We start from the raw sequence: 25858 nt of genomic DNA on the forward strand, positions 1-25858 counted from the left end.
GACATAAAACACTACACCCTACAACATAACCTGCTGTTACACTGTATACTGATATAAAACACTACACCCTACAACATAAGCTGCTGTTACACTGTATACTGACATAAAACACTACACCGTACAACATAAGCTGTTGTTACACTGTATACTGACATAAAACACTACACCCTACAACATAACCTGCTGTTACACTGTATACTGACATAAAACACTACACCCTACAACATAACCTGCTGTCACACTGTATACTGACATAAAACACTACACCCTACAACATAACCTGCTGTCACACTGTATACTGACATAAAACACTACACCCTACAACATAAGCTGTTGATACACTGTACACTGACATAAAACACTACACCCTACAACATAACCTGCTGTCACACTGTATACTGACATAAACACTACACCCTACAACATAAGCTGTTGTTACACTGTACACTGACATAAAGCACTACACCCTACAACATAAGCTGCTGTCACACTGTATACTGACATAAAACACTACACCCTACAACATAAGCTGTTGTTACACTGTACACTGACATAAAGCACTACACCCTACAACATAAGCTGTTGTTACACTGTGTACTGACATAAAACACTACACCCTACAACATAACCTGCTGTTACACTGTACACTGACATAAAACACTACACCCTACAACATAACCTGCTGTTACACTGTATACTGACATAAAACACTACACCCTACAACATAACCTGCTGTTACACTGTATACTGACATAAAACACTACACCTTACAACATAACCTGCTGTTACACTGTATACTGACATAAAACACTACACCCTACAACATAAGCTGTTGTTACACTGTACACTGACATAAAGCACTACACCCTACAACATAAGCTGTTGTTACACTGTGTACTGACATAAAACACTACACCCTACAACATAACCTGCTGTTACACTGTACACTGACATAAAACACTACACCCTACAACATAAGCTGTTGTTACACTGTACACTGACATAAAACACTACACCCTACAACATAAGCTGCTGTCACACTGTATACTGACATAAAGCACTACACCCTACAACATAAGCTGCTGTTACACTGTACACTGACATAAAGCACTACACCCTACAACATAAGCTGCTGTTACACTGTACACTGACATAAAGCACTACACCCTACAACATAAGCTGCTGTCACACTGTATACTGACATAAAACACTACACCGTACAACATAAGCTGCTGTTACACTGTATACTGACATAAAACACTACACCTTACAACATAACCTGCTGTTACACTGTATACTGACATAAAACACTACACCCTACAACATAAGCTGTTGTTACACTGTACACTGACATAAAGCACTACACCCTACAACATAAGCTGTTGTTACACTGTGTACTGACATAAAACACTACACCCTACAACATAACCTGCTGTTACACTGTACACTGACATAAAACACTACACCCTACAACATAAGCTGCTGTCACACTGTATACTGACATAAACACTACACCCTACAACATAACCTGCTGTTACACTGTATACTGATATAAAACACTACACCCTACAACATAAGCTGTTGTTACACTGTATACTGATATAAAACACTACACCCTACAACAACAACATCTGACTACTGAATGTGATCATAATATTGTTTTAATGAATTTAAAACTAATATCTAATTTTAACATATAGGGCCTGAGTCATTAAGGAGAGCAAGGCAAAAAATGTAAATTTGATCCTAGACAAACCATGTTACAATGCAAGGGGTGCATATTCGTTTTTTATTTTGCACATAAGTTAAACACTGGCTGTTTTTTCATGTAGCACACAAATACTTGATAGCTTTATTGTTACACTGAAATTTAAAGTTGATCTAGGACATGTCCTACCCCAACTATAAATGTGCCCCACATTTTAAATTTACCTCCCCCTCCAATGCAACATGGTTTTGCCATGGTGCAAAGTTACTCCATTTTTTTGCTTTGCTCTCCTTAATGACTCAGGGCCATAATGTATCTGAAAGATAAAATATATGTAACACATAACTACTTTCAAATGGAAGGGAGTTTAGTAGAACTAACACTTTCCACCCTTCTCACGGTGTCTTACCGGACTCCTAACATCCGGCACAGTCAACCACAGAGGGAATACGATGGGCAGGAGGAGCAGATATGTTATTTGCTTTCTCTTCGTATCTGGCCACTCCAAAGACAGAGGTTCATCTGGTTCCTCCTCTTCATCATCGTCATCATCATCATCCTCGTCATCATCACTGTCATCATCACTGTCATCTTGGTCATCACTATCATCTCCGCTGCTGTCAGATCCTCCTCCTCCATCACCTGCTTCTGCTTGGCCCTTCTGTGGAGCCAAAGCATAGAAAAAGGTCAGCTTTGTAAGGTACACTTATCTTATAGAATGCATTCTGCCACTGATGGGATTACCATACATAACTATTATTATGAGAGACTGGTAAGTGTATTGTAAGGTGAGTGACTGATTATATCTCTGCTTTCACTAACCTCCATGCGTAAGGATCAGTTGGTTATGGGAATGGAAACATGTCACATGTGACTAAATATTTTGTAAGTACATATCATATACAACCCCAAGCTGAGCATCTACGATCGGACTTAGCCACTGTCCAAGAGAATGATTAGCTGCGTTCTGTCAACGTTTGTTATAGACTGTAAGTATTGCCTTACCTTAAAAAGTGTTGCCTAGTATTAAAGAAAGCTGATATCCATTCACTACACCAGTATAACATAATATCTGCCTGCACGGATAAAAACAAGTAGATAAAGTACAGGTGTACAGGTAGAGTTTATAGAAACTTGGTTGTCACTTGAATTTTGTTGGTTGCAATGTCACATGAAAGGTGAAAAAGATGTGACATGATTTATCTTAATTTTAAGCTTTACATGGCAAACACCTGCAATTTCACTGAGGGTGTGTAAACTTTTTATATCTACTGTAATATTTTATGAACGTGTTCGTGTCTCAAACAATTATAGCATTTTTGTTAACTTTGATGTTAACTTTTTCATTTATAAGGCTGTATAATTTAATTTTATATGATCTTTTTTTCTCGATTTTCTCTATTAGTATCATTGTGGAATAGGTGATGTAAAGGCAAAGTTGTGCAGTAAAGGGGAATGGATGGGACCAGAGTTCCTCTGATAAATAATATGCCTAATAACAACTACACATTCTCAGGAAGTATAAAAAGAAAATAAATTCAGTTTGGGGCAACTCCTGGGTTCTAAGTGGAATGGCATTGACTATTTCATTGTTTGTAAGTCTCTAGATAGTTCTGTAAATGAAAGAGTATTCAATGCAAAAAAGTAATAATGATATTATTGCTTTGTTCTATTGCTAATAAAGAGGTCTGGAACTGAGTGTTCCATTTAATTTATGTATATGCAGAAATATGTTTATTTGGTGCAACACAGGCAGGTATCATATTCTTTAAAAGGTCTCCAGATGTCAAGTGACAAGTTCTGACTGTGGGAAGTTCATCATCTTATTTGCATCTCATCTTGGGTTGTGGGGGATATTTATGAAAACAGACTTTATGGGGAGAATTCAATTGTAAAAAAAAAATCCGCGTGAGGTAGAAGTTGTAATGCTCATATTTGCTAGCACCCCATGGAGGTGCAAGCAAAAACGAGTGTTACTTTTTACTGTAGAAATGTGCGGCCGCGATGTTCTGAGGAAAATCGTGGCCAATTGAATCTGCCCCTATATGTCAGAAAATTAAGCTACAAGATTTTTTACAACTTCAGACAATCTTAAATTAGATTAGACAAACCTTCCAGCAACTTGTATTAAAATCATTGCTGCCAACTTTCTGGTTTAGTGCTATGCCGGCGGTTCCCAAAGTGTGCGCCGCGGCTCCCAGGGGTGCCGCGGCGCTGTCACTGGGGTGCCGCAGGCCAGCCATAGAAAAAATAAGGAACACAGAAACTTACCAATCCGCGCGGCGCCGGGACGCAGCAGCCTCCTCTCCCCCGCAGCTGTCACTGAATATCGACGTCACTGACCGCTGCGGGAGAGAGGAGGCTGCTGGGTCCCGGCGCCGCGCGGATTGGTAAGTTTCTGTGCTCCTTCTTTTTTCTATGGTTGGCGCCTGGCGCGGGGCAGAGTGAGAGGGATCGTGGCAGAGGAGGGGGACAGAGGAGGGGTACAGATGGCAGAGGAGGGGGACAGAGGGCAGAGGAGGAGGACAGATGGCAGAGGAGGGGGGCAGAGGAGGAGGACAGAGGGCAGAGGAGGGGGACAGAGGAGGAGGACAGAGGGCACAGGAGGGGGGCAGAGGAGGAAGACAGAGGGCACAGGAGGGGGACAGAGGGCACAGGAGGGGGACAGAGGGCAGAGGAGGAGGAGGACAGAGGGCACAAGAGGGGGACAGATGGCACAGGAGGGGGACAGAGGGCAGAGGAGGAGGACAGAGGGCACAGGAGGGGGACAGAGGGCAGAGAAGGAGGGCAGAGAGCAGAGGAGGGGGGCAGAGAGCAGAGGAGGGGGATAGAGGAGGAGGACAGAGGGCACAGGAGGGGGACAGAGGGCAGAGGAGGGGAACAGAGGGCAGAGGAAAGGGACAGAGGGCAGAGGAGGAGGGCAGAGAGCAGAGGAGAAGGGCAGAGAGGAGGGGGACAGAGGGCAGAGGAGGAGGACAGAGGGCACAGGAGGGGGACAGAGGGCAGAGGAGGGGAACAGAGGGCGAGGAGGGGAACAGAGGGCAGAGGAGGGGGACAGAGGGCAGAGGAGGAGGGCAGAGAGCAGAGGAGGGGGACAGAGGGCAGAGGAGGAGGACAGAGGGCAGAGGAGGGGGACAGAGGGCAGAGGAGGAGGGCAGAGAGCAGAGGAGAAGGGCAGAGAGGAGGGGGACAGAGGGCAGAGGAGGAGGACAGAGGGCAGAGGAGGGGAACAGAGGGCAGAGGAGGGGGACAGAGGGCAGAGGAAGAGGGCAGAGAGCAGAGGAGGGGGACAGAGGGCAGAGGAGGAGGGCAGAGAGCAGAGGAGGAGGGCAGAGAGGAGGGGGACAGAGGGCAGAGGAGGGGAACAGAGGGCAGAGGAGATGGACAGAGGGCACAGGTGGGGGACAGAGGGCAGAGGAGGAGGACAGAGGGCAGAGGAGGGGGACAGAGGGAAGAGGAGGAGGACAGAGGGCACAGGAGGGGGACAGAGGGCAGAGAGCAGAGGAGGGGGACAGAGAGCAGAAGAGGGGGACAGAGGAGGGAGGCAGAGAGCAGGGAAGGGGGACAGAGAGCAGAGGAGGGGGACAGAGGGCAGAGAAGGGGATAGCGTGACAGAGGGCAGAGGAGGGGGACAGAGGGCAGAGGAGGGGGACAGAGCAGAGGAGGGCAGAGGAGGAGAACAGAGGGCAGAGAGCAGAGGAGGAGGACAGAGGAGGGGGACAGAGGGCAGAGAAGGGGATAGTGTGACAGAGGGCAGAGGAGGGGGACAGAGGGCAGAGGAGGGGATAGCGTGACAGAGGGCAGAGGGGGCAATGTGAGAGAGGGCAGTGTGCCTGGTTGCAGAGGGGGCAGTGTGCCTGTTTGCAGAGGGGGCAGAGTATCTGGATGCAGAGGGGGAGAGAGAGCAGAGGAGGGGGATAGAGGGCACAGGAGGGGGACAGAGGGCAGAGAGCAGAGGAGGGGGACAGAGAGCTGAAGAGGGGGACAGAGGAGGGGGGCAGAGAGCAGGGGAGGGGGACAGAAGGCAGAGGAGGGGGACAGAGGGCAGAGGAGGGGGACAGAGAGCAGAGAAGGGCAGAGGAGGAGGACAGAGGGCACAGGAGGGGGACAGAGGGCAGAGAGCAGAGGAGGGGGACAGAGGACAGAGGAGGGGGACAGAGAGCAGAGGAGGGGGACAGAGAGCAGAGGAGGGGGACAGAGGGCAGAGAAGGGGATAGCGTGACAGAGGGCAGAGGAGGGGGACAGAGGGCAGAGGAGGGGGACAGAGCAGAGGAGGGCAGAGGAGGAGGACAGAGGGCACAGGAGGGGAACAGAGGGCAGAGAGCAGAGGAGGGGAACAGAGGATAGAGGAGGGGGACAGAGGATAGAGGAGGGGGACAGAGAGCAGAGGAGGGGGACAGAGGGCAGAGGAGGGGGACAGAGGGCACAGGAGGAGGACAGAGGGCACAGGAGGGGGACAGAGGGCAGAGAGCAGAGGAGGGGGACAGAGGAGGGGGACAAAGAGCAGAGGAGGGGGACAGAGGGCAGAGAAGGGGACAGAGGGCAGAGGAGGGGGACAGAGCAGAGGAGGGCAGAGGAGGAGGACAGAGGGCACAGGAGGGGGACAGAGGGCAGAGAGCAGAGGAGGAGGACAGAGGAGGGGGACAGAGGGCAGAGAAGGGGATAGTGTGACAGAGGGCAGAGGGAGGGGACAGCGTGACAGAGGGCAGAGGGGGCAATGTGAGAGAGGGCAGTGTGCCTGGTTGCAGAGGGGGCAGTGTGCCTGGTTGCAGAGGGGGCAGAGTGTCTGGATGCAGAGGGACATTTTTGTACACAACTAAATAAGTATTTCTGTTGTGACCTAAATACTTATTACAATTTTTTGACCCAACTACTTCTAAAACAGGACTGCTCAGTAATTATTTTGGAGCGGTGCCTTGAAAAAATTTGGGAACCACTGTGCTATGCTTTCTTAATCAACTCTGAACTGGCCAGATGTATACCGAATCCAGTGCAGATAGTACAGGAATGTGTCATAGAAAATAAACAACTTTGCCTGAAGATATAAATATAAACTTAACAAAGGAATGTAAAAAGGTTTCAGGATTGTATATGCAAGTCAATAACTGAACACTATCTGAAGGTGGAAAACCTATTTAAACAGAAAAAAATATTATGTTTCTTTTTAGCTGAAAGAGTCACCAAAAATTTGAATTCCCTTTTTCTGGTAAATTCTGAGTTTGGAGAAAATTTGATGGATTGGCTAAAATGGGCAAGATTCTCACAAAATAGGTTCAAATTCTAAACAGTTCTAGACAATGTTGTGTGCATTGGGAGGTGAGATCAGTATAATGCGACCTTTCTATGTGTTTCACCAGATCTCACCTTTAAATTGCACTCCAGTTTAGGGCACCAATCCACAAAAAAGAACTGTAAAGATTTTAGAGACAGGTAAGGTATTAGATATGAATAATCAGTGGTCGAAGTGTAAATTTAGAAGTGACGGTATGAAAAATGTAATGGGAATGTAACTGGCTGGAAATTGATAGTTTTACATGAAGGCAGTAGGAGAAGTGGCGGTATGACATACCACCATATACACCCCCACTTCGACCACTGTTAATAGTTATGGATTTCAGCTATCAAGACAGGCTGTTAGGATAGGTTTAGGGTGACATGATCACCCATCAATTACTGGTGTAACACTTTGGCAGATGGGGGTAGAGTGTCTTTCTCCAGCTGTTCTTGCACAACAGACTGTTGCAGCAGCTGAAATTCATACAATTTATTTGGTCATGATTGTACATTTTTTTTCGGGGGGGATTTGGCTACTAGTGGCTAAATAGCACACCAACAAAAGGTGTCTGTGGTCTGTTACATTTTCATGTTGTTGATTAGACTCACTATTTATCACTGTCCCAGACTGTGTGTGCATAATGTACTGCAATTCAGTTCAGTGTTCAGTACAGCATAGGGACAGCTGCAGCTGTTTAACTGTTGAAATGAATACAATATTGAGTCAATGAAAAACGAATAATATATTACTACTGGTATATGTTGCTTTATTTTTGTTGGCCCACTGGCTAGCACGGGCTAATTCACATATCGCTCTGTCCTGTTGCATTTACTATAGTTTTTGAACACAAATATAAAGAAGCTTCTGTGGTATGATTGTCACACTTGCTGGACATCATCAGTCAGACTGTGTGTGTATGCAAAGTGTACTGGATTTACTACTGCTGTCAGTAAAGGTACAGCTGTAGCACAGCAGCTGAAAATCATACAATTTGGTCTTGATTTGGCGTACCAGAGGAATTATTATGCTGGAGAATTATTTTCGGCTACTGTGCATGCCCAAATACAAACCGTATGGCAGAGAACACAGCAACGTCCAATTCATCTTCAAGTGCAAAGGACCCTTACTACAGCCTATGATTTCAGAGGTGGAAAGGAGAGGGGACTGGGCGTGTGCACATAGTCAATGTACAATAAGGGCGTGTCAAGCTTGAGCATACAGAGCAGCGTCCAATTCAAGCTTTGGACATATTTTCTATCGTATCACTTGTACCAGCTACAGGTGTAAGTGCTGATTACTAATGATGACGGTCACGTATGCAATGCTAGAACATGTGTTTGTAATGAGGAGCAATTGTAAAAATGCATTTTATGCACAGTAGACATTCATAGCATCCTAACAAATCTATATTTTTCAAATAAATAACAACTTTTTAAAGTGTTTTAATGTTTTGTCATTAATGACTTTATTATTAACAGGTGACATTAATTGAATTTTTTATTTCTGTGCTTTTTTTGTGACTTTATATTCCACATAAATATTGGACGTATCCTGCAGTGTATCAGGAGCAGGCTCGGCTGGGGAGCAGGGGGCATTTGCCAACCGGCGGGTTCCAAGGTGGGCTGCCTTGTGATGGGTCACTCTGCCACCTGCATTTTTTCCCTTTAAAATCTTCCTAATAGGCTGCTGAGTCAAGTCTTGCCCCCGCGCTAAAATTTACCAGCCCTCCTCTGTACTATATTGTCTGTTAGAGCAGAGTGGACCTAGACCGTATTCATCAAAAGACATATCTTTACATCTGCTCCTTAAAGTAATGCTTCCTTAAATCTTCGCCTAAATCTTTCCCTATACCTGCTACCCTCCAGCTTTAGTTTATGTCCTCTAATACTTCTATTGCTCTGTAGAGCACTGTCATTCAAATCTTTGATATTTGAAAGCCTCTATTATATCCCCCTTATCCCATCTCTGCTCCATGGTATAAATTCTTTCTCAGTAAGTTTTGGGGTTTAGACCATGCAATTGATGTCTTTTCTGGAGATATGGGCTCCAGAACTGAACACAATATCCCAGGTGTGGTCTTACCAGCCTATATAGTGGCATCACCACTTTGCGTTATCCGCCATTTCAGCCTGGAGTGGGACTAATAAAGGTGTGGGTGGAGAAGTGTGCAAAATTCCACAGCTATACGCGGAATGAGGAGAATATTCCAAGAAACAGTTCTAAGCTTTGCTCATCTCTACATAATAACAAGACTGGTGATGGAATCCATCTACAACGCCTATAAAAAAATCATCATACCTTGTCAGAACCATTACCTTTTATCCCATTACACCTTGGAAATCCAGCTGTATTTGCACATTGTAACCCTCAACATCAAATTGAAAATAATATATACAAAAAATCTTAACAATGAATATAATTTAATTACTAAAATACCTGGTTTGCATAAGTGATGTTTACAATGTAATGTTTACACAAGTTTATAATGTTTACACATTACAACCAATGACTTTTCAGATCACACGGCAGGCTAATAAGCTACCACCTGACATCAATTGTACTGGTTTTGATCTCTTCAGAATAAGGTCAGCAGTTCCTTGAAGAAGTAACTACTATTAGTGCCTGGTAAGGCAAAGAATTCACCATGGTTGGAAAGGTGCATTCAAAAGGGCTCCGAGATAAAGTCGTGGACAGGCACAAGTTAGGAGAAAGATACAAATAAATTTCAAATGCTTTTACTCTCAGTACCGTTCAAAGCATTATTAAGAAGTGGAAAGCGTATGGTACCACCAACAGCTTACCTCTATCTGTCCCTCCAAACTGGATAATAGAGGCAGGAGGATATTGATCCAGGAAGCTATCAAGAAGCCAATGGCAACTTTGAAGAACTTATAAGTCTTTATTGCTGAGATTGGTCAGTCATGTGCATGTGACAACTATCTCACAAGCTTTACACAATGCTGCCCTATATGGCAGGGTGGCAAGAAAGAAGCCTCTTCTGTGTCTGGCACAAACCAAACACAGTGCAGCACCTAAAACACACCATACCTACTGTGAAGCATGGTGATGGCAACATTATGTTGTGGGGGTGTTTCTCTTCATCGGGGACTGGGCGATTGGTCAGGATTTAAGGGAAGATGAAAGCTGCCTAGTAAACCCAAATTCTTGAGGAAAACCTTCAGGGCTCTCTGCTAGACAGCCGAAGATGGGCAGGTGGTTCCTCTTCCAGCCTGGCAACGGCCCTAAACATACCACCAATAAAACAACGCATAGGAAGGTAAATGTCCCTGACTGGCCAAGTCAGAGCATCTGACCTAAATCCTATAGAAAATCTGTGCATGGACTTGAAGAGAGCTGTCCATCGCCGCTCACCATGAAATTTGACAGAACTTGAACAATTCTGCAAGGAATAGGGAAATATTGCTCAATATAGGTGCACAAAGCTGGTAGAGACATATCCCAACAGACTGATGGCTGTAAGTACAGCTAAAAGGTGGCTCTGTAAAGTATTAAATCAGGGGACAGATCACATTTCTAACCCTCTTCTTCTAGTTTTTAATTGTTTACTAATTGTCAGAACTGTTGCCTTTTTTTGGTTAGCTGAATGTTGTAAAGCAAAATGTGTATATAAAGCTGGAAAATATTTTATATAATTCATTTCAATTTCCATGGTGTAATGTGACAAGAGGGAATGATTTTGACAGGGTGTGATGATTTCTACAGACACTGTAATCAGAGTGTGTTGTGTGTGCACGAGTTATAACAGCTGTTACCTGAGTGTCATCCTTATCCCCTCCTTCATCTTCTGCATCCCTGGAGGGCTCAGACCCAGTGGGGGGAGACACCTGTACGTTCACTGTCTGGGGGACAATGCCATCATCCTTCTCATCTGTAGAGGCAAGTAGAAAAGAGCTAAACCACCATCCTATGCTATCACACTGTGCTGACTACAACTATATGCTAGAACTAATTAATGTTTGATATAACTGTCTACAGTGTCCTGTTTTGTTAATTGAAGTACCCATCATTTCCCTTTATTGCTATAACATTGTCATTATTTTTCTACATAACACTGTAGTTAGCTAACATCATACAGCAAGACATCTGTAACGTCAGTCCGTCTCTGTCATCTGGTCCTGTCGCTCAGTCAGTCCCACTAATAAAAACAGTTAGTTGTACAGCTATTCTGTATCCCGTTTTTCACATGGGGGTCAGACATTGCCACCTATTGCCACTGGTGGTAGGGCCTGTCCTAAAAATGCAAGCCAAGCAGGGGAGATGGGCGAATGTGGGAAGCCAGAGCTGGAAACAGTTCAGGAACGGGAATCATTTTGTATGAAGACTTGTTATGTTACTTGCCTCCCTGAGTACAGCATATAACATTACAATGCACCTGCTGTCTACCCTTAGTGGAAGCAGCCATTTTGTGGGCTGAAGCAATAATTGTAAGAAATCAGTCTATCAATTCACTATGAACAAGCAGCATGACAAAAACGCAGCTGGGTAATTGACTTGGAGCTGGTCACATTGCCTCAGTGATGTCACTGTTTCCTAGCGATTTCATAGCCTGCATTCTCATGATTATTGGTTGGTAGACAACAAAATGGCTGCCAGCACTGTGTAGACAATAACATAATCTTGGAGAGATTTGTAAGTACTAAAGGCCTGTCCATTTACAGAGTTTATTAAAGACCCATGATCCTATATTAAAACCAATAAGAAATAAACCTTACTAAATATATCCAACCTCAGAAGGAGACCAGTAGACACACTGCTTCCACAGCTATTACAGTACAGAGAAGGAGGACAATACACAAATACCCAGATATTACTATTACATAAGTGTTAGACTAGGACAAATGCTCTCAAACCTATTAGGGTTTCGTAAACCCCCTACTCCTCTTTTTCCAGGACTTTGCTAAAATGTTCATAGAACACCAAAAGAAAAGCGTTCTTTACAGAATAATATGAACTCATTAACAATATTACAATTACATGAAATAAAAAGATGTGGAAAGAAATCAAGCAAAAATCTATTCCGCTTGCCACGCTATTATTTGGCCACGAGGTCACTTCAATGCCACTTATTAATAGGTATATGATAATTACTGTGTCCCAATTGCTGGACAAGCCACTAAAGAGTGTCCACTACTTGTGTGCTCCATGTTATGTCTTCATGGTCCCAGGAGCAGGCATTACTTTTGTCTTCTGCAAGAACACCTTGATAGAGCTCAGAGATCACCAGATTTTTGCACTTAAATTGGGAACAAGGAACTAGGAACTAAACACAGAGACCTACAGGTGATTCTAATACTGCTGCTTTAAAGTTTTGGGAGATAACTACAAGCGTTCCTGTTTTCTATAGCTTGTCCTGCTACGGCACTAGTAAAGTCACCCTTGTAGCCTCTTCTGGGGATGTACATATATACCCCTGCTCAGTCCAGCGTCAGAAAGTTGAACAGCGTCAATGTCTCCTTTTCTCACCTTTGGTTTTCATTCCTTTTTTGGCCTCTGTTTCTACCTTGGCCTTGGCCAGGTTGTTCATGATTTCAGCCTTGTCTTTAAATTTTGCTGCAAAGGAGAAAAGGAACTTACTGTTCACTCGTACACTACACACAAGAACTTACTGTGTAATAACGCTCTGTGCACCTTTATAGTTCTCATACAGACAACACTTGCACACTCATTCTGTACAAATATGTATTGTACAGAGACAACAACAGGGATCAGTGTCTGAAATGGCACCTAGCTGTAAAATATTGTTAGGGAAGCAGGATATTTAAGTAAATAAATATAGGTGCTACTAGTGCAGTAATACTTGTGTCCAACAGATGGCAGCATGTCACATAAACGTACTGTTATTATGTGGTGCATAGATGAATATGGTGACATGGCAGTGAAATTGTTAAGGTAGAATCCTCCCATGAAAATGATTTGCTTGCCTCTGTTGTACACATACAAATCGTGTATATATGACTCAGAGTCACCATAAATAAATATAGGCCCCCTCAGATATGTAGGGGGGCAGTACGGGAATGGGGGTAGGAATTAGCACACTGAATAAAGACTATGCTTGGGTTGTGAAATTTAAAGCATTGTAATGCTATTGGACGTCAGGTATCTACATAGGTTCTAAAGCCTTCACACCATCCAGTCCATTGTGCTTATTAATAAGGAAAACACTACCTGGATGTGTGGTCAGAAAGAAACAGCATGCGGAGTCTGTTACCGAGTCCTTAGGTGCCCACTTGCTAAATTATGAACGGGAGCCAAGGGTGCTTAAAGATCCAGTAAATTGAAACCTAGAGTAGCCCTCAACAGACATCAGTCACACTTTGTGCAAAAACTATATGTTTTTAGATTTCAACAGCAGATAAGAACTGACTAATATGTCCAAAATGCAATGGAAGCAGCATGAACAACTACAACATCCCTAAACGGTCCCCCAAAACTTTACAGCAGCAGTATTCTTTTACAATTGGACATTTTGCTTAATAAATAATAATGAATTTGAAAATAAAATATAAATTCGGTTGTACAGATTAAAACATTTCACAACTGGAATTACTTAAAAATTCCTTCAGCCGAAAAAAATATAAGTTTTACAAAGCTAGCTCCAATTTCCCTAAATCAGTCTACTTCCTAATGTCCTGTTTCACTGGGTTGGTTGTTGACATTTGGCATTGAGCTTTCAAGTTACATGAATATCTGCAGAACTCACAATCCCCGTTCAGATCTCCTAGGGCTAGATTTACTAAGTTGAGGGTTTGAAAAAGTGGGGATGTTGCCTATACCAACCAATCAGATTCTAGCTGTCATTTTGTAGAAAGTACTAAAAAAATGATAACTAGAATCTGATTGGTTGCTATAGGCAACATCCCCACTTTTTCAAACCCGCAGCTTAGTAAATATAGCCCCTAGTGCGCAACCCTCCAATAATGGTCTTACATTACTCAGCCCCACCAGCAAGGTGCAGAGTCACAGCTCAGTAGAGAGATTCTGTCTGGCTACATAGGAGCTAAATCTTGTAAAAATGCCAACATGGTTTTTAGATGGAGGGAATGTTTATGTTGTATAAACTAATGGAGTATATGACATGTTGCTACAGAACATCACAGGGTACCTTCATGTACAAAGTATCTGTTTAGCCAGATGGGAGCACACTCAGCACACCAGGTAACCACCGCCTTATAGATTGTAACAATTATGTCTCTATGAAGGTTAAAAACTATGTTGATATGCAGGATTAGTAATATGTGTTTACAATTTTACCCCAAAGAATAAATCGTCAAAAATAGGTTTCTGGCTGTGAAGATATGCTGAGATTACTGGTATGACCACAGCTTATGCCTAAGAAGTGACATGCTTTACCACACAAGAAGCACAGTTTCTTCCCATAGGAATTATTATGTTTTTCTGCATTTTTGAATATTAATGATTAAATGCCATTTTGTAAAACATTTTGTCCTCTGGCGTAAAGTTCCAGAACATTGGGCCTGATGGCTGTGTGCCCATTTGTGTAGCGTAAATTGCAAGATTTCGCTTGCCCACTAAAAAATACTCAAGTACCTACGCCTATGCAGAGTGGCACGTATCCACAGTTGCACCTGCGTGCGCCTGAAGACGGGAGTGAAGGGGCAGAGTAAGGCCGCTTGCTTGGAATTGCAAGCCAATGCAGGCCTGTGCGCTGGCGCAGATACGCCTTTTACAGCCATATGATTGTAAATACATGCTACTGATGATGATGATGATCGCCAGCTTTAGCTAACCGTTTCTTATTGGCCGACTCTGATTCAATCTCTGGAGCTGCTGGGGGCTTTCTTCCTTGATGGTGCATATACTATAGGATTGTGTGTGTGAATGTACAAAAATAAAACATTTTTTGCTTCATGTGCAAGAAGGCTGGTTATTTATATCTGCTGTACTATATGACATCTACTAGCAAATTGTAAATAAATGTTTACAAAGTTTTATTGCACCTACAGCGGGTTCTGTGTATGTGGGTGTAAGTGCGCGCCTGCTGTACCCGTAACACATATACTACAGATGCAGAGCATATAATACTCTATACTAATATATTTGATGCACATTATTAGGCCGTAAATTATGCCCTAGTTATACTTTGTTGTGTATGGTAGTTAGAGATGGCTGCAGGTTAGATCATCTCTGTGCCCTGCCTCTCATCTTCTAACAAATATAACATCAGTTAATGAGTTCAGCTGTTAACTGCTGTTGTTAACTCAGTTCCTCCTTTGGGGATTTCCATGGATTCCTTTGTGACAGCACTGACTAGTTTAAGGTCTCCACAGTGACTGGTGCTAGTTTGGTGTCACCACCTCCTCTTTTCACCCATGACACACCTCCGGTAGCTGCACAGAAATGCCATCCGCCAATGATTGATTTATTATTGGCGGCTGTTAGTGCTTCCTTATGTATCAGGTGTTACCCTTAGATTGTAAGCTCACTTGGGCAGAACCATCTTTACTTGTTATTTCATGTCATTGCATGTAGCTTGTTGTATCATGATCCCCTCAATGTACAGTGGGGCATAGGATGTCAGCACTTTATAGATGAAAGATAATAATATTCTGCGTCCAGCCCTATGTATCAAGACATTGCTCAAGTCTCAGAAAACTATTCTGACATCTTTAATATTAATATGTTCTTCACGTGATGCAATTATCACTCTTTCTTCACTCTTTGTATTGCAATGTGTAGGATTACACTAGGGGAAAGTAAGTCCCTAAATCGCTTCATGCTGCCATGTGTGGACTCTTACTCTGACAATCCACATCTTTAGCCATATAGATATTGGTGCAACACATAAGTAGCAGGATAGAACCTGGAAGCCACGTGGGTCTGTGGATCGTTTGTCTCAGGATTAAATAGATGAGGCTCAGGGATATTGGCTGCTGTCCAGGGTTGACGAGATTCTCGTTAATCTGGACACTAATACACCTAACAAGAGGGACACACGAGAGAGGTCAGTGTCTGGAACGGCAAGGTTATAAAACCACAGGGATCTTCAACAATCAGATGAAAATGTAGACACAGCAGCTTTGCTGTATCATGATGTGCAAACGTTGGAGCAGATAGAATGTAAATATCAGTTCACTGAAGCTGCACTGTGGACAGGGGCAAGCTGGGCTGGGGGGGGCAGGGGGGCATCTGTCCCCTGGGTTGGTCCCATAGTGGGCTACCCTGGGCTGGGTCACTGGGCTACCTGCATTTTTTTCCTTTAAAATGTTCCTAATAGGCTGCTGAGTCTAGTCTTTTCCCCTGGGCTAAAATTTGCCAGCCAGTACCTGACAGTGGATAAGCTCGTATCCCGGTTAAAGTATATCAGGATAGAGAAATCACTAGAAAATTCATTAAAAATATCTCATACATATCCTTAGAGAGTTCTGCTATATTCTGCAGGATAATAGTGCATAAATATGTGGAACAAACGTAAAATAAACTCAGAAAGGCTCATTTCTGAACATGTAAAAGCAGTCTAAATGCTATAAACGCCAAGGGCCGATATATACCAACCCTACACCTTCTTATACCTTTTCCCTTAGATTTACTTCATTTTATTTATGATCTGAAATTACGACATAGACACATATTTAAATTTTGGTGAACTAAGGTCACAGTTTAATTATTAAACACAAGGGGTTGGAACGAAAGCAGGTGCAGGAACAGCTACCAATCAATACCAACAAACAAATGGGGATGGCCAGCTGGCCCAGAATCCCCGGCACTACTTTATGGCGTCAGAAAGATTACGCCCCTACTGGCCTCAATATGGGCATGCTTTCACAAACGATCACCAGTCACCTTCACAAGTGACCCTGGGAGAGACAAGATCGAAGGGGGGAGAGTAATGCGGCCCAATATAACTCTTATGCTATGTATTAAACCGCTGCCTGCACTGCTTTCCCGCCGACTGTGCCTTATCTGAATTAGGAGAATAGCATAGTTAAGACAACAAAACCATAAGCATATAAAATACACAAATAAGAAAAGAACCAAGAAGTTTGTTCAAAAGATGGTGCACAAGAGACTCCCTTATGTTCACTATTGTAATTCCCTATATCTAGGGGAAAGAAGTTGGCTGCATATTAAGGAATCCTAATCCCTTAAAAAGTTAGGTTGAATTTTAAAACTAACAAGACGTTTCACAGTAACTAAATATTCTCAATAGTGAACATAACGGAGTTTCTTGTGCACCGTCTTTCGAACAAACTTCTTGGTTCTTTTCTTATCAATGTTGCTAAGTTTATGGTTGTACCCCAACGACAAAGAGAAATTTCTCAGAAATCTAGAATTGTGGCCATTGTAACGCCCTACAGTTGGTGTGATAGGTAAACCCCTACTTTCTTTTGCTTGATGTATGTAAAATACACATAAGAAAAAGGAAGAGCGGGTGGTAATTCCAGCAGGAAAGAGAAAGACTTCCTGCCTACACTCACTTATAAAGGCTTGGTTACCCCACCTCTTATGGATCCTATTGGATGTTTCAAACTGGAGGAAATGTTAACCCTTACCGGTAAGTGCATTGCTGGTAATACGAGTCCGGCGTTTAGTTTCATTCTTCCTCGTGCTGGTCTTCATTTGTCATTATGTGATGTCACGTGCCTGCTATTGTTAAAAAATGCCTGTTTTTTTTACAGGTAAATGCGTAAATCTATGTGGCAAGATATCAGCATCCAAATAGGTACCTAGACACAGGATCAGATCTAGCCCCTTCCCTTGAACTTTACGGTATCTTCTACAGAGTCTATAAGCATTGCCCCCACACTGGTTACACTAGCATTACCCCTCACATGGGAGGATTTGGCTGGATGGGGGATATAAAATTCTTCTACTAACATACAAGGCCATCAACAAAATTGCACCGACATATATTTCCTCACTTGTCTCAAACTATCTCCCAACTCGACACCTCCGTTCTGCACAAGATCTGCATCTCTCTTCCACTCTCATCAAATCCTCCCATTCTCGGTTACAGGATTTTTTCTGGGCTGCACCCACTTTGTGGAATTCCCTCCCTGGCACAGTAAGACTTTCCTCTAGTCTTCAAACCTTCAAGCGTTCACTGAAAACCCACCTCTTCAGACAAGGTTATGATATTCCTCAACCACCATCTTAATCTCCCTAGGTTACCCTATTACCATCCTCTACACTGCTAACGCAAGACAACAACCCTCTGACCAACATTGCAACACACCCAGCCCACTCAATACTTTTACCTTTGTGTTCTAGCTGGTCCATTGTGCAATATGATGTAGCACAACTTTCAAACTCCCACTGTCCTATAGATTGTAAGCTTGTGAGCAGGGTTCTCTTACCTCTCTGTCTGTATGTATTACCCAGTATTGTCTTATTAATGTTTGTTCCCAATTGTAAAGTGATACGGAATTTGCTGGCGCTATATAAATAAATGTTGATGATGATGTTGATGATATTACTTGCAGAGTGCACATAAGAAGCACCAGTGCTCCTTGTTTTGCACTTGAGTGATTAAAATGTCAGAAACTGCGAATTTTCTGAGGTTATCCTAGTTTTACATAAGTTTTACTCCATGCAAAAGTCATTGAATGTTCCAGCAGGTTAGAGGTTCCAGAGACCCAACCTCATCTCTATACTTTAAATGGCATTTTCCATCTTCCAGTGACACTTTGCAGGACAGCACACTTCAACCAATAGTGCAAAAACGCTCAAACTATATAACTACACAAAAGTGACATATGTTATAAAGACATTGCCTCATGACTCACATGATTCATTTACAACTTAAATTGAGGCTAAACCGAGCAGTATTTTAGGAAACAAAACTGATGAGATTAGATGAATACAGGATATGGCGCTAAAGTGGAAGTAAATTGAACTTTGTAATGATATTTTTACTCTTTCCACCATCCATATTCCGGTATATCCTTGAAAACTTGAAACTCACTAGGCGGACAATTAGGTAGGCACTTACTCATGTTTGTAATTAGCCCTAAGTGAGGCACAAATTACCAGCTGTTAGGTATGATATATAAGCGTAAACATTGGTTTTAATAAGATTTAATATTTAATTATTATTATTATTATTATTATTATTATTATTATTATTATTAATTAGTTAATTATTATTATTATTTAATATGTAATTATTTTTAATAGTTAATATTTTAATATTTCCTTACTGCTTTGCTTACAAAATAAATAGAATATATGGGTAACATGTGCTTTACTTATGGACATTCAAAGATGGAAGCTTTTCCTAGAGAAATAAAATGGATAATATAAATAAATACCACATAGTGCCGTATAGGACCCTAGACACAGGGAATATTTAGCTCCTTCCCTTGATCTTTACAGTATCTTCTACAGATTATATAAGCATTGCCCCCACACTGGTTATACTAGCAGTACCCCTCGCACACATTGTATACCCCAGCTGCGCTGATCATACCAATGATACGTCTATGTTCATTACACCAGCATTACCTGCATAATGATTATACTGCTACGGCCTCATATAGATGCCAGGATGCCTCTATATTGACCTTAGCAGCACACTCATATTGTTATGCCATCATTGTTCACATATATATCATAATGTTATCCAAATATTGATTATATCAGCAGTTCCCTATATTTATTATTCCAGCATGGCTTTCATGTTTGTGATATGTTGCTTATACAAAAAGTCCCTCATATTGATTATAAAAGCACTCTGCTTAAATTGATTATGCCAGCACAGTCCTCATACTGGTAATGCCACCATTGCCCACGTATTAATACAAGCACTCTTCCTATATTTATAACACCAGCATTGCCCTCCTATTTCTTACAATTGTCCCATGTTTGTGGAGTGGTATTTGTATTAAAAGGCACTTTCCCATATATAATCCACCTGGCTGGTGCAAAAGACGTCCCACTGAAAGTATAGGCCGAAACACTATCTCCCAAGCCTGATCTCTGACACATTGTAGCACAATGCATTGCATCGGAAAGTAGTGTTCCGGCCACAGCTATAGCAGACATCACATAACAAGTGTGTGCACAGTGCGGCTGCATATTTGCAGCTTGGTAAATGATTCTTGCAGCCTATACCTGCAGTGAGTTCTACAATCTCAGCCTATATACAGATAAAAGGGGTTTAACCCGCTATAACATACACTGCTACAAACAGGGCAGGACATTCATTGCTTTAAGTCTGTAACTAAAGATAAGGGATATCTCTTCAGCCAACAACTGATTCATTTTCTAAGTAGCTGTTGCAGTATTACATAAATATGGGTCATTTCATTGTCACGCAAAGCACAGCTTTCTACAGGCCTGATGAGGTATTCTGCAGCAACTCGTGCTGGTATAAAGGTATTACCAGAAACTGGTCCACAATCATGTAGTAATAACATACAGTCCCTCTTCATGACATTAACATGCATATCACTGTTGAGGTTAATGCAATTTACTACAATTTCCCTCTCATATGAAATGTATTAATCAGATCAATTGTTTGAATAATTCACCACACGGTAACACATTTTATGGAATAAACAGCGCAGAAGCTGTTTGTACAATAATTGAGTATCCAGAGGTATAATAATAACACAGAATCTTATTGCATTGCGGGCCATGAATGGCCTAAGTCAGTGGATCCCAAACTTTTTCAGTTCAAGGCACCCTTAGGGTCTCCATAATTTTTTCAAGGCACCCCTAAGCCAAAATAATTACCAAGTTGCCCCCCGCCTTCCTTACCATTGACCCTGGCCGAGGCACCCCTGTGAGAATCCCGAGGCACCCCAGGGAGCCTAGGCACACAGTTTGGGAACCACTGGCCTAAGCACCTCCCCTGAAATGCAGTAGAATCTCAGTGAGATGTATGTCACAGTATACTGCTGAGCTCCTATTTCACCACTAATGCATGTGTCTATCTTGAATGCTTTGTAGTCAAGATGAAGGAGGAGCATGACAGAATACAGTACAGTGTGCAAGCGGTTCAGCAGGGTGTATACAGTACAGGTAGATTGGGGAATGGGGCTAACCAGTAGAACCGATGTACGGTCAATTTTGTGGTGGAAAACAAGAAAAATCTGTGTATAAATTTTACTTTATTAACTAAACCCATAGATATTACAATTTTTTTTTAACTCAATGGTCCCTTCTTCAGGTGTCCTACCTGGACATATAATATGAATACAGAACTGTCAGAGTTCCAGAATACCAGACATTTAAAGCAAGACCAAAAATGGCAAATAATGCAGCTTTTTTCATTGTGAGAGTAACAGTCAGGCATATGTATAATTGTTATGCTCCCTGCAGTCCAGTGAACAGCAGTCTTGCCCATAATGGATGTTAATGCCATTAGTTTCCATTGCATCATATAGGAAAATAATGAATTACTTATTATTTTAGTTCAGATGGTGCTTCCATAACATTCATTAATATGTATGTAAACCATTCCGCATGCTGAATGATGGGAAAAAAAATACTAAAACCAAAATTATTTTTTATTCATGAAGCTTAGTTGATAATGAATTTATCCATATTATGTTGAATTCTCTTTGCTGTACTTTAATATTTAGCAGCTTAACCACAAATAGTAACAAAAAGCACACACCACCTGCATCCTTCATTTGATTATTAAACAGCCCTGGAGATAGGACAAAACTGAAATAGTATATATATATATATATATCTATATATATATATATATATATATATATATATATATATATATATATATATATATATATATATATATCTAATATATAAATGTCTAGTGGCGTGTGTTAGTCTGTCTGTGTGTGTGTGGAAAAAATAAAACCAAGCTGCAGCGCCACCTGCTGGGCGGAGTTATACACTGATCTTCTAAATTCTTAGTGTGTGTGGAAAAAAAAATTCAGAAAGGGCTGAAATTTGGTATACTAAGATGTTTTTAATTTGTTAATTTAATTTGTTAATTGTTAAAAGTGTTTATAAAGATTTTAAAAAAATATATATATTTCTTGAAGGAGAAGTGACAGTTGGGAGTGGTTGGTGGTTGCCGGGGGTGACAGTGGGGAGTGGTTGGTGGTTGCCGGGGGTGACAGTGGGGAGTGGTTGGTGGTTGAGGCCTGGGCTATGGCCCAAATGCATGACAAGAACCTTTTTAACACCTTAAGTAGCTTGATTTGACTAGAATGCATGAGTATCATACACGGGTTAACTTGTATATATATATATATATATAAACAGATAACTAGATAACCTTTCTATATAAGGCCAGTTTATTACAGGAGATATAACGAGTGCTCTGGTAGTCTATTAAAGTTCTCAGTCACGGACAACAATCTTGCAGTTCCTGTGAGCTCACATGGACAAATGCACAGTTCTAGGAAGACCATAGATGAAGCTCGCTGTCATTTTGTGCAATTCAGCAAATCAAAAGTCTATACAACATCCTGTATGTAGCAGTCTGTGACATCAGGTTCATGATATCAATTGTTCACTGTAACTCAGAGCATGGCTCACACTTTACAGAATTCCTCAATCAAGAAAATAAAACAATGGCTTCCTACAGACCAATCACGCTCCTTCCTGACCAGTTGACATGCCACCAGCTAGGCTTTGTGGGAAGAGGATTCTGGCTGCAGTTTGCAGCCATTGTTTCCGCCCAAACACCAAATTCAAATGCAATGCTTCTTAGTATTAATGCCAACAAGGCATTCGATATGGTCTTGTGGTCACATTTATACGTAATATTGGCTTGCAGTCAATTTGGTCCCACCTTCATTGGTCTAGTTTGTTACAAATTACATCTTTTGTTGACAATAATCTATATCTGTCCAACCCAGCACATTCTATACGTCAAATCATGAATAAAATCAGGGAATATGGTTACACAGAAACATTTGAATTTGATGGCAAATTAGAACCACTTGGCCCATCTAATCTGCCCATTTTTTCCCCTATGGTAACCTCAAACCCTATTTGATCCCTAGTTCTTTGCAAGGATATCCTTATGTCTATCCCAAGAATGTTTAAATTGATCCACTGTATTGGCCTTTACCACCTCTAATGGGAGGCTATTCCACTTATCTACTACCTTCTCTGTGAAGTAATTTTTCCTCAGGTTTCCTCTGAACCTACTTCCCTCCAGTGTCAGTGCATGTGCTCGTGTTATAATGTTTCCCTCCTTTACATTGTTAAAACCCTTAATATATTTGAAACTTTCTATCATGTCCCCCCTTTCCCTTATTTGCTCCAAACTATACATATTAAGATATTTTAGTCTTTCTGGGTAAGTTTAGTGATGTAGGTCATTTTAGTTGCCCTTCTTTGTACAGTTTCTAATATATTTATATCCTTCTGGAGATATGGCCTCCAGAATTGAACACCGTAATCTAGATGAGGCCGTACCAATGACCTACACAGTGGCATTATTACTTCTTTCTTTCTGCTACTGATTCCTCTCCCTATGCAACCAAGCATCTGACTTGCCTTCTTCATTGCTTTGTCACATTGCTTAGCTGCCTTTAAGTCACCTGATATAGTGACTCCTAGATCCCTTTCCTCCTCAGTAGTTTCCGTTAATACTTTATTTAGCCTTTAAGTTTTTGAGACCCAAGTGCATAATTTTGCATTTTTTGGCATTAAACTGTAGTTGCCAAGCTTTTGACCATTCTTCTAGTCTACCTAGATCATCAATCATTTGTTTTACCCCTCTTGGTGTGTCTACCGTGTTGCATATCTTTGTGTCATCTGTAAACAGCATACTTTCCCTTCAATATCATTTGCAATGTTACCAATAAAGATTTTAATAAGCACTGGTCCAAGTACAGATCCCTGGGGTACAGGTCTCTCTGCAAATATGGATAAATCAGTAGCACTGTATCTAAAACCAGGTATTACCTGCCCATCATGGAGCAAACACAACCCACTTATTAAGAGGCCCAGATTGCTAAAAACCCATCCTCATTATATATGATAAGGACATATCTGAAACTATATCTTCTGTAACTAGGGAACTTTAGGGGTAGCATTTTCTCCGTCTCTCCTACTTAGGCAGGGATAATCTAATTAAAATGGTATCTTTTCCAATAATCATGTACGTTCTTCAATCCCTCCTGCTCCTCCTCACACAGAAGGATACCAAAAGTATAAACCCAATTTTCTGAGACTTTATTTGAAACGAGTGGCCTAGAATTGGCTTAATTAAGCTACAAGAGCCTAAAATTAGTGGCTGAATCATCTTCCCCAATGTGACACACTATAATCATTCTGCCATACTACAACACGTAAGAGATTGGCTGCATGATACATACATTTACACTGATACCTCTTTAAAGGGTAGCTTCCTATTAACCAATAACCTTGTGTTCTTTCTCCATCTCCATGACCAAGAGATACCCCAGCACATCAAAGACAACCCTCTCCTTTGGACTACTCACTATGTATGGCATATATTAAGACATAAATCACATCTAAATGCCCACAACATTATATTTCAGGCTTTAATACAGAACCCTGCTTTTCAGGAAGCATATAGTGCTACCCTTTTGTGACATGGAAAGAAGGCTGCGGTTTAAAAAGAGCACAGAACATAATCGTAGTTTCGAACGTATTAAAATCCAAGCTGATCTCAAGATGCATTTCAATTTGAATCTTGATGTAAGTATGCTCTACCTAAATGTTACTTGCCTTATGCTGACAGACAGAACAGTATACGCACAAGCTTATGTACAATATGAGGTTACATCAAAACGCATACAAAAAAAATGATTCATCGCTGAATTGTACACACTAATGCAATATCGGGGCGAACAGTCGTTTATTGGGTGATTGACCAAATAATATTCTTGGGCTATTCTGATGTAAATGAAATTATTGATAGACAACAATAAAGCTATATCATCATGAAATATTGTAGACCATTTTTAAGCATTACCTAGTGACACTATTTGAATGTCTTGGATATCAGAGCGCCTTGTTTTACGCAATAACAATAAAACATATACAATATCTTTTTAAGCGTGTAAAGTAAAATGTCAGCTGAAAACTAGAGGAAAACAGAAACTGAAACTGCTTACACCCACAAGCTACTATGCATGTTATTACTATAGCCCCAGCACAAATCTAAGAGAGGCACTGGGATTCAGTAGCACAAGCAAGGATGGAGACTAACTTTAATTTCCCATTATATGCTAAAATGATTTCACAAATATATTTATTGTACATATTAATGTGTATTTACAGTACACAATGTATTTGTGTATTAGCCTCTCCAGTCCAAGTATAAAGCCCCAAGTAAGGGGAGTCAACCAACCAGAGACCACACAGCAGAAGAGCAGCATGGTTGCGTAGTGGTTAACACTTCTGCCTCACAGCACTGGGGTCATGAGTTCAATTCCCGACCATGGCCTTATCTGTGTGGAGTTTGTATGTTCTCCCAGTGTTTGCATGGGTTTCCCCCTGGTGCTCCAGTTTTAGGGCGGGCTGGTCCGAAGGGATGGGGGGCATATGCTCCCCGGGCCAGACAGAAAATTACTATTTTGGGCCAGTGCATTAACTGGCCCAAGTCTCTTTCATCATTGGCCGGGGCACCTCCTCCCCTCTCTATGGCTTGTCACATGGGATGCGCACTGCGTGACAGGTTCCGTTCCATGTGTGAACTGTGAAGTGCTGGCGCCGCAGATGTGCGGGTGGAATAAGGTAAGTGGGGGTGTTTAGTGTGTGTGTCGGCAGTATATATATATATATATATATATATATATATATATATATATATATAGTGTGTGTGTGTGTGGGCTGTATCTATATATATATATATATATATATATATATATAAATATATATCTGTGCGGAGTTTGTATGTTCTCCCTATGATTGCGTGGGTTTCCTCCGGGTGCTCC

At 41.7% G+C, this 25858-nt stretch overlaps 1 protein-coding gene across 4 annotated transcripts in view; it reads right to left on the reverse strand.

Moving 5' to 3' along the window:
• The window catches only part of SLC24A1 (solute carrier family 24 member 1), a 76262-nt gene that overhangs the window by 5515 nt on the left and 44889 nt on the right, over positions 1 to 25858 (reverse strand). For 3 of the 4 annotated variants that reach the window (XM_075207617.1, XM_075207618.1, XM_075207616.1), the window contains 3 exons: positions 12468 to 12554; positions 10757 to 10872; positions 2118 to 2369 (listed from right to left, as the gene is read on the reverse strand). In XM_075207617.1, coding sequence (XP_075063718.1) covers positions 2118 to 2369; positions 10757 to 10872; positions 12468 to 12554 — 455 coding nt within the window. The remainder of the gene's footprint in view (positions 1 to 2117; positions 2370 to 10756; positions 10873 to 12467; positions 12555 to 25858) is intronic. The other variant, XM_075207619.1, reaches the window with a different exon arrangement.

This window comes from Mixophyes fleayi, chromosome 4 (assembly GCF_038048845.1).
Source record: "Mixophyes fleayi isolate aMixFle1 chromosome 4, aMixFle1.hap1, whole genome shotgun sequence".
NCBI lineage: Eukaryota > Metazoa > Chordata > Amphibia > Anura > Limnodynastidae > Mixophyes > Mixophyes fleayi.